The sequence below is a fragment of the Danio rerio genome, chromosome 6 (assembly GCF_049306965.1).
Source record: "Danio rerio strain Tuebingen ecotype United States chromosome 6, GRCz12tu, whole genome shotgun sequence".
NCBI lineage: Eukaryota > Metazoa > Chordata > Actinopteri > Cypriniformes > Danionidae > Danio > Danio rerio.
The window spans coordinates 2,703,821-2,717,500 of NC_133181.1; the positions used below are offsets into that span (position 1 = coordinate 2,703,821).

A 13,680-nucleotide genomic window follows, 5' to 3' on the forward strand; every position below is an offset into this window, starting at 1 on the left:
TGAACTGCCTTAATCTTTTGTGGCATAGATTCAACAAGGTAGTGGAAATTTTCCTCCATATTGACATGATCGCATCACGCAGTTGCTGTACATCCATGATGCTGGAACCAGTCTGGCCATTCTCCTCTGTCCACTGGCATCAACAAGGCATTTGTGCCCAAAGAAACTGCCACTCACTGGATATTTTCCCTTTGTCGGACCATTCTCTGTAAACCCTAGAGAAGGTTGTGCGTGAAAATCCCAGTAGATCAGCAGTTTCTGAAATACTCAGATCTCAGAGCTGCTGCCATGTGATTGGCCGATTAGAACAGGGGTTCCCAAACTTTTCAGCCCGCGACCCCCAAAATGTCAATGCCAGTGACTCGTGACCCCCAATATTCTCTGAGGTGGTGGTTATAAATACAGAAACCTTGTATGCAATGACGCGCACAAACACACCAATGGACAAAAGTCTATTCTTTGTTTTTTTTTTTTTGTTTTTTTATGTATGTCAGTGTTGTAAATGGGCTAGAAAGTTTAACCTGGTGTTACAAAATCTGCTGCATCTGACAGTATTGCTGTGTCTTTAGGATAATGTAATTACCCGAGAAGTCGCAATCCAATAGAACTAGTAACTATAAGCTACTATAGTAACTATAAACGACAATTTTTTTTCTCTTCAGTAGGTTATTGATAAAATACAGTAAGTCTTAAGGTTTCATAAAAATGAATTGATTTTTAAAAATCACCAGGCGACCCCCCTTCATTGTCCCGCGACCCCTTGGGGGGTCCCGACCCCCACTTTAAGAACCTCTGGATTAGAAGTTTGCACTAACGAGCAGTTAAACAGGTGTACCTAATAAAGTGGCCGGTGAGTGTATTTTGAACTGATAAACTGTAATAAATACAATTGAATGGGTAATTGAATTAAAAATATGAATTATGATTATAAAAATATGAATAAAATAAAATGAATGTATAATTTAATTATTATTATAAATAATTGTTGTTAGCTTTCGGCCGCAGCGTTATCCCTTCTAGGTTCATCTTTGAGTCTTTTATAAAAAAAAAACATTATTTGATAAAAAAGATACATTTTTATGCATATTTTTGAGCACTTAAATGCTAATAATATTATGTATGAAATTTGAGAGGCTCTCTGCAGTTTCCTAAAGAGGATGGAGTTCATTCTTTACAAGTTAAGATAAATGAATGAACATTAGTTCAGTTGGAGTTCGAGTGAGGATGAAATGAATCGCTCTCCGGGATAGATTCTGCCGTGTACAGGAGATGCTGGAAGACGAGATAACATGAAGACATTATTCAGCATGAGGAGTGTGTAACCGCTGGCGTTCAGACAGGAAAGACTCTGTTCACACTCTGATAACTCCAGTGTCATGAAAACAAGAGCATCTGGCGCGTTTAACAGAATCTGAGGAGAGATATCGCCCGTGTAAACTCGTCAGAAGTGACCCTGATAGTGTCAACTGCAGTACTCTTTGTTTTGGTGAACGTTTTCAAAACACCTCACCGGCTTTATTCTTTCTTAATAGTTTGAGCCAATGTAAATATAGAGCTCTAGTGGATGATAGACTGTAGGCAGGGCTGTTTCTAGACTTTATGCCACCCTAGGCTGTAGATTACTATTGTTTAAAATGTACTGTAGAAACATTCCAGCATCCTCCCCCGCCAATATGCTTTTTGTTTGCTTTATGAGAACAGAGTTAGTTGGGGAATTCCTGAAAGGACGCTGTCAAGGATTTGTTTATTAATTTGAAGGGATAGTTCACCCAAGAATGGAAATTCTGTCATTATTTATTAGCACTTCACTTGTTACTTGAGTTCTTCCTTCTGTTGAATATAAGAGCTGATATTTTAAGAAAGCTGGAAACCTGTAATCATAGTTTTTCTTTTTCCTGCTATGGAAGCCAATGGTTACAGGTTAATATTGAGTACATTTTCATTTTTGGGTGAGCCACTTCTTTAGACATTGGATGAAGTGATTGTTTTCTCTTTAATTCATATTATGCCAATGTACACTCTGAAAAATATCTGCATTTTGTTTTGTATTTTGTGATTCATGTTTTTTTATTATTGTTTATTTTTGCTTTTAAAACTATAATACAATATATTGTTTCACATTCCTTTAAGAAGTATTTATTTTCAACTGGCTACAGGACAAACCACTCTTGTTCTATTTTATTCTCTTTATTCTCTATTTTCACCTGGGGATACTCATCCCGAGGTCCGAGTCACTGATTGGATCCAAGACCAGCGACGTGATGATCCCAAGGATTCCATATCCGGGACCAGGCCATATCCTGAGCTGCTGCTGCGCTGATGGTCGTGGGGAGTGAAGAACATGAGTCTGATTCCAGCGACGCTCCAGGGACAGACGAGTCTTCGCTGAGGCCATCTTCCAGCCTAAACCACGGCGAATGAAGCTCTGCACAAGACTTTTGGCCAGCGGAGAAATTAAAATGGTTGTGCCGAACTAAGTCTGGTTCCCTCAAGGTTTTTTTCTTCACTCCTATCAGGTGAAGTTTTTTTCCCCTCTCCGCTGTCGCCACTGGCTCGCATGGTTCAGGATTGGTAGAGCTACGCATCGATGGATTTGCTTTTCAGTGTTTGAACTCTCAGTAATGATTAAACCACACTGAACTGAGCTAAACTGAACTGAACTGAACTTAAACACTAAAAACTGAACTACACTGTTCCAGTTACTATGACCATTTATGTGAAGCTGCTTTGACACAATCTACATTGTAAAAGAGCTATACAAATAAAGCTGAATTGAATTGAATTGAATTCTATGACTTAAGCCTTTAAATGTCACTTTAAGCTAAATACTAGTATCTTGCAAAAAAACTAGCAAAATATTATATAGTGTCATGTTGGCAAATACAAAATAAATTTGTTATTCGAAATTAGTTAGTGAAACTATTACAATTAAAAATTATATTTTTGTTAAACAACATTTTTAATAATTATAAAAAAATATTAAATATTCACAATAGGGCTAATAAATTTATAATACATTTTACCATTAATTAACAAGCTGTCTATAAAATATATATTTAAAAATCTGTCTCTCTTTGGGGAAAAATGAATTCACACACATTGCGAGATTTTTTAGAAAGCTGGGCTTCCTATCATGATGCTGCAGAAACCAATCAGAGCTCACTATAATGTGTTTTTACTAGGACTACTTCAGAAAAAAAACTGAGATTTCAAGAGTTCACACTTAGCTGATGATTGATTATAAGCAAGTTTGGCATGCTGTCCTGGGAAAGAGCCCTGAGCTCAAAAGGTCCTTGAGCCCTGGGCTCCCTCCCATTTGCAGGGCGAGAGGGGAGCTTTGAGCTCAGGTGGATCTCAACAACTCCCCCTTTTTTGATAAGAGCTGATGACTAAAAAGATTGCTATGAAGAGATGTGCTGCTGGATGAGCGATCGACTGTAGTGCTAAATTTAGATTGATCAATTCACTTGTTGTGCATGTTTTTGCAATGTGGGAGGAAACCGGAGAAGCTGGGGAAAACCCACGCGAGCATGGGAAGAACGTGCAAACTCGACACAGAAACGACAGCTGGCATGTTAAAGGACTAGAACCAGTGACGTTCTTGCTGTAACCACTGGGCCACCGTGCCACCCTATAAAGGGAAAGGTGGAGGAGTAAGGGGGGATTCTTCAAATCGAAGATGACTGTAGTGAGAAACCCTGGCTCTTTATTGGTGGATCATACATAGTTAATGCAGAACCAGCTGTGTTCAATCATAATCACGTGATTTTAACGAAAATTAGTTCATAAATACACTTCACTTGTGTAATATTTAGAGGACAGAGGACCTGAATCAAGCACTGATTACTTTCTTACACCCAGACAAATTCACCAGATTTCCCAGCAAAGTTTACCACACTACATGACTGTGTTGTTTGAGTTATGCTGCTGTAGAGACTGGAAATGTGATCTCTCCTCTGTTAGTCATACCCGAGGGGCTTGGAGAGATTTCACAGGAGGGATTTCTGGAAACACTCCAAGTCTGAGTCTGTGGAATCCAGCCCGCGGCCTTTAAGCACAGGTCAAACACTCACTGACATGCAGACACTGATGAACACATTCCTCAGCACTGGAGGAGATATATAGGGGGATTTTAGGGAGATTCTGGCCAAAATGCTGATCTTTAGGTTTAGAACAATGTGAACTCTGTCACAGGCTAAAGCAACTGATGATTGATTGACTGTATTTTGGGGTTGCATTGTAAACTTTAAATAAAAGTTAAACTGTTTTTTTATTCATGTTTTAAGATTTCAATACTATACTGTCAAAATCATTGTTTTGATTAATCATTCATTCATTTTCTTAGTCGGGTAAGTCCCTTTATTAATCTGGGGTCGCCACAGCAGAATGAATTTTTTAATTTTTTTTTACTTAAACTTTATTGTGTTTTTAATAAACTTGGTTATCAACAATGGTAATAAACTGAATTTCTCAACATTCACTTGGTACAATGCGTATAACATGGTTGATAACAATATGAAACAAAAATAAAAAATTACAAATTATATATTTACACAAACAAACACACATATATATGAATATATACATATATCATACAGAAACCTGTAAATAAATATAAGAGAAAAAAACTATATACAGAATGTCAGAGAAGTACATAAATGAATAAAGTGTCTACTAAAATTATTGTAAAACATCAAACAGAAGAAAAGATTGTTTGTTGTCTCCTGTATCCCGAGACATTTTAATAGTTTCTTCTATGTTGTTGAATTAAATCACTTAAGTTTTAATAATGGAGATCAAATTGTTATGTATTTGGTTACATTGAAGGATTGTTGAAATCTTTGCTTTGTTTATTAAGGCAGTGGACTGTTCTAGTCGAACAATGTCTATTAAATAGTATAACCATTGCTGAACAGACGGGAGATTAGGAGGGAACCAGGAACTAATGATTGTTTTCTTTGCATGAACCGCCTATTTTGATGATGATGATCAGGCCCAGATTGGCTAATCGGGAGGATAAGGAGAATTCCCAGTGGGCCGGTCCGTTTTTTGGCCGCGAGGGCCGGTGTCCCACACTTTTTCAATTTATTTATTTACTTGACCGCAGTCTTCTTATTAATTATTTTACCGCAGCTCTGCTCTTTTTATATATAACCAACCTGCAGGTTAATGATGATATAAGTCATATGAGTCATGTCTCAATGTTCAACTGTTGTGGTCCAGTGGTTAGCATGTTAGATTACGACGCTGCTGACCTGGGTTCGATCCTCGTCTGAATATGTTTTTTTGTTTTTCATTTTTATTGTTAAGACATATAATACTGTTAGGGTTGTTGAACATTTGAAGTTCTAAAGCAGCTGTTTTCTCAAAAAAATACGTGATAGTGTAATTAGAAACTGAATTGGAATGACCTTATTTTAATATAATCAGTCGTGAACTGAGGTGGGCCGGTCTGAGGCTTGAAACTCCAGGGCTGAAAAGGAGTCCCACTCCGGCCCTGATGATGATGATGATTAATATTATAACCTGTAATATATGCTTATGGTTTTATGGTCCAGGATGCCAATTGATGTTTAACAGATTCAGGAAATTTTCACAGTACTTCCTATAATATTTTTTCTTATGGAGAAAGTCTGATTTGTTTTATTTTAGCTAAAATAAAAGCAGCTATAAATTTTTTTAAACCATTTTTAAGGTCAATATTATTAACCCCTTTTAGTGATTTCTTTTCCCATTGTCTAGAACAAACCACTGTTATACAATCAGGGCAGGCGCGTCCATAGAGGCGACCTAGGCGGGTGCTTAGGGCAGCAGAATAGAGAGGGCGGCGTCTCCGACACCCCCCTCACCACCTGCGCCCTCAGTTATATCCGTGCCTAGGGTGGTAGAATAGAGAGGGCGGAGTCAGCCCCCTCGCTAACCCCCCGCCTTCATTTTCGGGTAGAGGGCGGCGTGACTGTTCTTTGCCTAGAGCGGCAGTTCAGCTTACTCCGGCCCTGTATACAATGACTTTCCTAATTACTCTAATTAACCCAGTTAAGCCTTTAAATGTCACTTTAAGCTGTATAGAAGTGTCTTGAAAAACATCTTGTCAAATATTATGTGCTGTGATCATGGCAAAGATGAAATAAATCAGTTATTAGAGACGAGTTATTAAAACTATTATGATTAGAAATGTGCTGAAAAATCTTCTCTCCATTAAACATAAATTAGGGATAAAACAATATACAGCAGGGCTTGTAATTTAGACTTTTACTGTATCTCCTTTATTACAAGTAAAGCTGAAATTCCCTTTTTTCCCTCTTTGCACACAGGTCCTGATCCGCAGCAGCAATACGGCACCAGAGCCGTGTTCAGCCTGAGCTCAGAGGTGGACAGTTCATGTTGGAGCGCCGCCGTCTCCAGTCCACCAGGAGAATCCGTCTGTCTGTCCATCTGCGCCGCTCCGGATGCTCCAATCGGACACTACACGCTGACTCTAGACGAGCGGATCCAGATCCAATTCATTCTGCTCTTCAATCCCTGGTGTCCACGTGAGTGAAAACAGATGCGTTTGGGTGTTTCACACATGCCTGAAGGTGAGGATATACAGTATCCTTGAGGCATTAAGATAAATGTGATCTGGAGGTAATGGATTACATCTTCATACTTAGAATTTGTGTCTTGTTTCTAGTTGAAATCTCTCAAAATATCTAAAATATCAGTTTAAATGTTATTACTCGATTGAATGGGGGTCCAAAATCACGGAGGCGCAGTGGGTAGCACAATCCCCAACCCCATTAATCTCTGTGTTTTTGGCCTACAGTTGATGTGGTGTACATGGACAATGAGGAGAAGCTGGCGGAGTATGTTTTGGCTCAGGATGGCATCATCTTCAGGGGCGATGCCGGATACCCCGTCCCGCTGGCCTGGAACTTTGGACAGGTGCCAAAACACACACTCAATTACATATTGTTCTTCTCAATATGGTGATCTCACCTCCTGAAAAACACAACCTAAAAAACTCTGCCCAAAGCACCGCCTCACACAGAGACACAAATGAAGGTAGAGCTGTCAGAGCACGGTGAGAAATATTTCACATGTGTGTGTGATTTCTGCAAAGGGCAAGGCCAGATCAGTGTTACTTTAGTCTACTTCTTTAAAGTAGTTCAAACTTCTTATTAACTTCTTGTTATTGAGCTAAAATAACATAATTAATATGTTTTTTTGGAGAACTTAATTGTTTTATGTTCAATCCACTTATATATATATATATATATATATATATATATATATATATATATATATATATATATATATATATATATATATATATATATATATATATATATAATTTTTTTATTATTATTATTTTTATGGATGGCTAGATTAATTCAGTTCTCCCCGACCCGAAATGTTTGTACAATTAATCATTTTAAAATCACATATATGGCATACATGTATTCATTTGGATCATATTCTCTTGGAAGAATCCACTGAGAAGTTGTTTAGTATAGTACAGTATAGTACAGTATAGTACAGTATAGTACAGTGTAGTGTAGTGTAGTATAAAATAGTGTAGTATAGTATATCACAGGTATAGTATAGTCTAGTATATTATAGTATAGTATAGCACAAGTATAGTATAGTGTAGTATAGCATAGTACAATACAGGTACAGTATAGTATAGTATAGCACAAGTATAGTCTAGTATAGTACAATTATGGTATAGTACAGTATAGTATAATATAGCACAAGTATAGTATAGTATAGTATGGTGTAGTATTGTATTGTATAGTACAGGTATGTTATAGTATAGTATATTATAGTATAGTATAGTACAATACAGGTATAGTATAGTATAGTATAATACAGGTATAGTATAGTACAGGTATAGTATAGTACAATACAGGTATGGTATAGTATAGTATAGTATAGTAAAGTACAATACAGGTACAGTATAGTATAATATAGTATAGTATAGTACAATACAGGTATAGTATAGTATAGTATAGTACAATACAGGTATAGTATAGTACAGGTATAGTAAAGTATAGTATAGTATAGTATAGTATAGTACAATACAGGTATAGTATAGTATAGTATAGTAAAGTACAATACAGGTACAGTACAGTATAATATAGTATAGTATAGTACAATACAGGTATAGTATAGTATAGTATAGTACAATACAGGTATAGTATAGTACAGGTATAGTATAGTAAAGTATAGTATAGTATAGTATAGTATAGTATAGTACAATACAGGTATAGTATAGTATAGTATAGTACAATACAGGTATGGTATAGTATAGTATAGTATAGTATAGTACAATACAGGTACAGTATAGTATAATATAGTATAGTATAGTACAATACAGGTATAGTATAGTATAGTATAGTATAGTACAATACATGTATAGTATAGTACAGGTATAGTATAGTAAAGTATAGTATAGTATAGTATAGTATAGTATAGTATAGTACAATACAGGTATAGTATAGTATAGTATAATACAGGTATGGTATAGTATAGTATAGTATAGTATAGTACAGGTATAGTATAGTATGGTATAGTATAGTATAGTATAGTATAGTATAGTATAGTACAGTACAGTACAGTGCAGGTATAGTATAGTATAGTAGTTTTTAGAGAATGTTATAGTTTGTTATAGTTATAGTTATAGTTTAATCTCCATCTATTTAAATGTTTTGCTGTGCTGTTCTTCTTTATAGATATTTGAGAGGAACATGTTCATCATTCATTCATGTTTTCATTGTGTTCCTCTGGTGTTTTTCTTCCTGTAGTTTGAGGAGGGAATCCTGGACGCGTGTTTCAGGATCCTCGACATGAACCCAAAACACAGAAGAAACCCTGCCAAAGACTGTTCTGGACGCAGAAACGTCATTTATGTCACCAGAGTGCTGAGTGCTATGGTCAGTACAGTCTAAACACACAAACATGCAATACAGTTGAAGTAAATAATATTCACCCTCCTGTGAATTCTTTTATTTATTTTTAATTTTTCCCAAATGATGTTGAACAGATTCAGGTATTTTTCAGTATTTCCTATAATATTTTTTCTTCTGGAGAAAGTCTTATTTGTTTTATTTCAGCTAGAATAAAAGCAGTGTTTAATTTTACGGTCAATATTATTAGCCCCTTAAGCAATATTTGTTTTGGATTATCTACAGAACAAACCACTGTTATACAATGACTTTCCTAATTACCCTAAATTTACTCTAATTAACCTAGTTAAGCCTTTAAATGTCACTTTAAGCTGAATACTAGTGTCTTGAAAAATATCTAGTCAAATATTGTGTGCTGTCATCATGACAAAGATAAAATTCTCCTCCAGATCAACAGTAATGACCAGGATTCAGGGGTCCTGGAGGGCTGCTGGAGGGACACATTTGACGGCGGCGTGAGCCCCATGTCCTGGGGAGGAAGCGTTCAGATACTAAGGACGTGGGACAGGAGCTCGTGTCTGCCAGTGCGGTATGGCCAGTGCTGGGTGTTTGCAGCCGTCGCCTGCACAGGTTCTCAATCTCCCTTTATACATGATCCTTAATGGGCTACATGCACAGCAAGGGTTTTTCAGCTACCAATAAACTTCTGGTGAAAGGTTAATGTTTCTTTTACAGCATGGATAAAGTAGTTTAATTAAAATAGAATCAGTTAAATAGACTCGTTTAGTTGTTCAAGCATAAAATGAGAAGACCGTTTATATGCAAGTGCCATCACTAGCAGCATTTAAGTGTTGTATGCATTTTTTATGCATTTATTTATTTATTATGCATTTGTTTATGCATGCATTTATTTATTTATTATGCATTTGTTTATGCATGCATTTATTTATGCATTTATTTATTTATTATGCATTTGTTTATGCATGCATTTTTTATGCATTTATTTATTTATTATGCATTTATTTATTTATGCATGTATTTATTTATTTATTTATTAATGCATTTATTTATTTATTATGCATTTATTTATTTATGCATGTATTTATTTATTTATTTATTAATGCATTTATTTATTTATGCATGTATTTATTTATGCATTTATTTATTTATGCATGTATTTATTTATTTTTGCATGTATTTATTTGCTTATTTATGCATTTATTTATCCATGTATTTATTTATGCATGTATTTATTTGTTTATTTATGCATTTATTTATTGATGCAATTATTTATGTATACATTATTTATTTATTTATGCAACTGTTCATGAATTTATTTATTTATGCATTTATTTGTTTATTTATACATGCATTTATGCATTTATTGTATTATGCATTTATGTATTTATTTATGCATGTATTTATTTATTTATGCATTTATTTATTTATGGATTTCTGTATACATTTATTGACATATTTTTTTATTTGTGCATTTATTTATTTATACATTTATTTATTTATTTATTTATTTATTTATTTATTTATTTATTTATTTATTTATTTATTTATTTATTTATTTATTTATTTATTTATTTATTTATTTATTTATTTATTTATTTATTTATGCGTTAGGGTTAGCCACAAGTCAGGATGCTAATAAGACTGTCAGGCTTTTACAACCTCTTGGATTTACTTTACAACTTAACATTTGGCCTAGTTTTAAAAAAAAAACATTTTTAACCAGAAAAACTATAATATACACAAAAAAAGTATTACGTACAGTATTTAGCTCTAAGTGTATTATTCTTAATGTTTTAATTGAGAAATCAGTTTTGCTTTATGAGACCACAACCATGTAAATCTTCCCTTATCTCGTGTCATGTTTTAATTTTATACATTGTTAGAAGCAGTTCATTAGATAACACTGTTGATCAGCTTGTTGTTTGTTTTGTCAGTGGCTCGTGCTGTCGGGATCCCGTGCAGAGTTGTAACAAACTATTATTCAGCCCACGACACCAACAGCAACCTGCTGATCGAGCGCTACGTCAACGAGAAAGGAGAAGTTGACCACAGCAGCACCAGAGACATGATATGGTACCGACTTCTTCATTAAAAGGACAGTTTAATAAAAAAATGTTAATTTACTGGCTCAGTGGTTAGCAATGTGGCCTCATAGCAAAAAGGTTGATGGTTTGAGCCCCAGCTGGGCCAGTTGGCATTTCTGTGTGGAGTTTGCATGTTCTCCCCGTGTTGGGTTAGTGCTCCGGTTTCCCTCACAGACCAAACACATGTGCTAAAGGGGAATTGGATCAACTGAATTGGCTGTAGTGTGTGAGTGTGGGTGCGAATGTGAGAGTGTATGGGTGTGTGTCCGCTGTGCATCCTCTGTGCAAAACATATGCTGGATAAGTTGGCGGTTCATTCCGCTGTGGGGACCCCTGATGAATAAGGTATTAAGCCAAAGGAAAATGAATGAATGAATATTGTTGCATGTGCTGCAGGAACTATCACTGTTGGGTCGAGAGCTGGATGGGTCGTTCCGATCTCCCGCCGGGTTTCGATGGCTGGCAGGCAAGTGATCCAACGCCGCAGGAGAAAAGTGAAGGTGTGCACATTTCATTTTATTAGTACGCTAAAAATGAAAACAAATGGCTTTGTTACACTGAAATTAAGTATAAATTGAGTAAATTATAAAAATGTTATTAATAAAATAAAATTTAAATGTTTAATTTAATTAAAATAAATGCATTTCTTTCAACTTGTTTCACTTTTCAGTTATTTTAATTTTTTATTTTTAAAAGTAAAACTTATTAAGTAAAATTAAGTAAACTAGAACTTAAGTTGCACAAAAGGCATATCATTACTATTATAAAACTATTACCATAATCAAATTTGTCCATCTTTTCATAATAGATTGATTGAGACATTGCTCTATATTAAGAGATGATTGCTTTATCTGCCTAAAAGAGTTCATTCATGTTGAAATAAGCACTGAACATGACGTGAAATGTGTTTTTCAGGTGTGTTCTGCTGCGGGCCGGTTCCTGTACGGGCCATAAAAGAAGGAGAGCTCACCTTTAAATACGACGCCCCGTTCGTGTTCGCGGAGGTGAACGCAGATTTAGTGTACTTCCTCAAGTCTAAAGACGGGAGCACAAGAAAGATCAACTATGACCAGAAAGTGGGCCAGAAGATCAGCACCAAGAGCGTCGGCCGAGACGAGAGAGAAGACATCACACACCTCTACAAATACCCTGAAGGTATTTCAAATATAAAATATTTTATAAATACAAATACAAATCCGGCCCCCCAAAAGGATACTTGCGTACATTTCTGTACGTAAGTATCCTTTTGGGGGGCGGGATTTGTATTTTACTCCATTACTATTCAACTACTTTTTATTGAATGCACACTTTTTGCTTTTTCCAATTTTATTTAAAGGGAAGCCTATTAGGCTCCTTTTCACAAGATGTTAAATAAGACTCTGATGTCCCTAGAGTCTGTGTGTGAAGTTTCATCTCAAAATACCACACAAATAATGTTTTATTACTCTTTGAAACTGACCATTATAGGCTTTGATCCAATCAATTTGGTGACTGTTGCTTTAAATTCAAATGAGGTTGTGCTCTTTTCGAAAGAGGGCGGAGCTACAAATGCACATATGTTAGCACAGCGGCAGTACTTTTATTTGAATGCATTTCTAAAGAAGAAATGGTACTTTTTGCTACTTTTTAATTGTACTTTTTAAATTTTTATAAAAAAAAATATATTTTTAAACATTTTATTTACTTTAATCTTATTATGCACATTTAATATGGTAATTTAAAGTGCATAATAAGAATTAAGCTAATCTCCACTGCTCCATGCTCAGTGGAGTGCAAATAAAATCTGTAATATTAATATTTTTATTTATTTATTTATTGATTTATGTATTTATTTGAAAAGGAAAGCGAGTAAGAGTGAGTTAAAAAAATCCTTCTCTATTTTTTTGGTATGATACATTTACTTTTTAATACATGAGTGTAATTTAAAGGTGTGTTTTTTCTTTTTTAGCATAGATACTTGTGCTTTTAACTGAGTAAAACGTTCATGTTTCAGTATTTGTTTCAGTGTTACTGCTATTTACTTGCATCAAAAAATGAATACAATGTATTTACTGTGTTGATAATGTATTGTAGAGCACTTCTGGTGCTCTTGAGGTGGCATACGATTAGGGTTGGGGACAGGTTTGGTGGTATGGGTAGGTTTTAGGCTGGGTTAAGGTGTAAGGGATGGACAACAGCGCAATTACAGATATACAGTATCATAAGTACATTGTAAAAACATGTATTTACACAATAAGGACATTGTAACAAATGATTAATTTCTGTGTAGGTACATATTAGTTAAGGCTACTTAACATAAAGTGGGTCAGAGTGTTTTTTTAACACAGACTCATTGTGAAAACGTACCCCCGTATACATTTCTGAAGATCTTGAAATATGTAGCCAGAGGTACACATGGCTGCATTTCGTCTTTAAAGCGAATGCTATGGGGCGGTGTGACGCTGTTCCTTCTCGCACTTATCAGCTGACTGCTTAGCTACATGTGGACTGCTTTCCCGCTGTTACCAGTTTGTCCAGCTTGCCGCATATATTAGCGGACTTTTGATGCAGAGAAGAGTTTACCACAATGACAGGGTTCGAGTCCGATGAAGAATTCTTCCAAAAAGCAGGTAAAACAAAAGACATAAAATAAACAACTAAATAACAGGGTGAGAACAGGGTAAGATCTGAAAACATGGTGAAAATCA

The 13,680-nt window shown here is 35.2% G+C and overlaps 1 protein-coding gene across 1 annotated transcript in view; it reads left to right on the forward strand.

Annotated features, from left to right (window-relative positions):
* Positions 1 to 13,680, forward strand: part of tgm2b (transglutaminase 2b) — a 29,969-nt gene that overhangs the window by 10,232 nt on the left and 6,057 nt on the right. Inside the window, exons 3-9 of the mRNA NM_212656.2 lie at positions 6,315 to 6,533; positions 6,806 to 6,924; positions 8,787 to 8,915; positions 9,338 to 9,518; positions 10,844 to 10,982; positions 11,390 to 11,493; positions 11,909 to 12,148. Coding sequence (NP_997821.2) covers positions 6,315 to 6,533; positions 6,806 to 6,924; positions 8,787 to 8,915; positions 9,338 to 9,518; positions 10,844 to 10,982; positions 11,390 to 11,493; positions 11,909 to 12,148 — 1,131 coding nt within the window. The remainder of the gene's footprint in view (positions 1 to 6,314; positions 6,534 to 6,805; positions 6,925 to 8,786; positions 8,916 to 9,337; positions 9,519 to 10,843; positions 10,983 to 11,389; positions 11,494 to 11,908; positions 12,149 to 13,680) is intronic.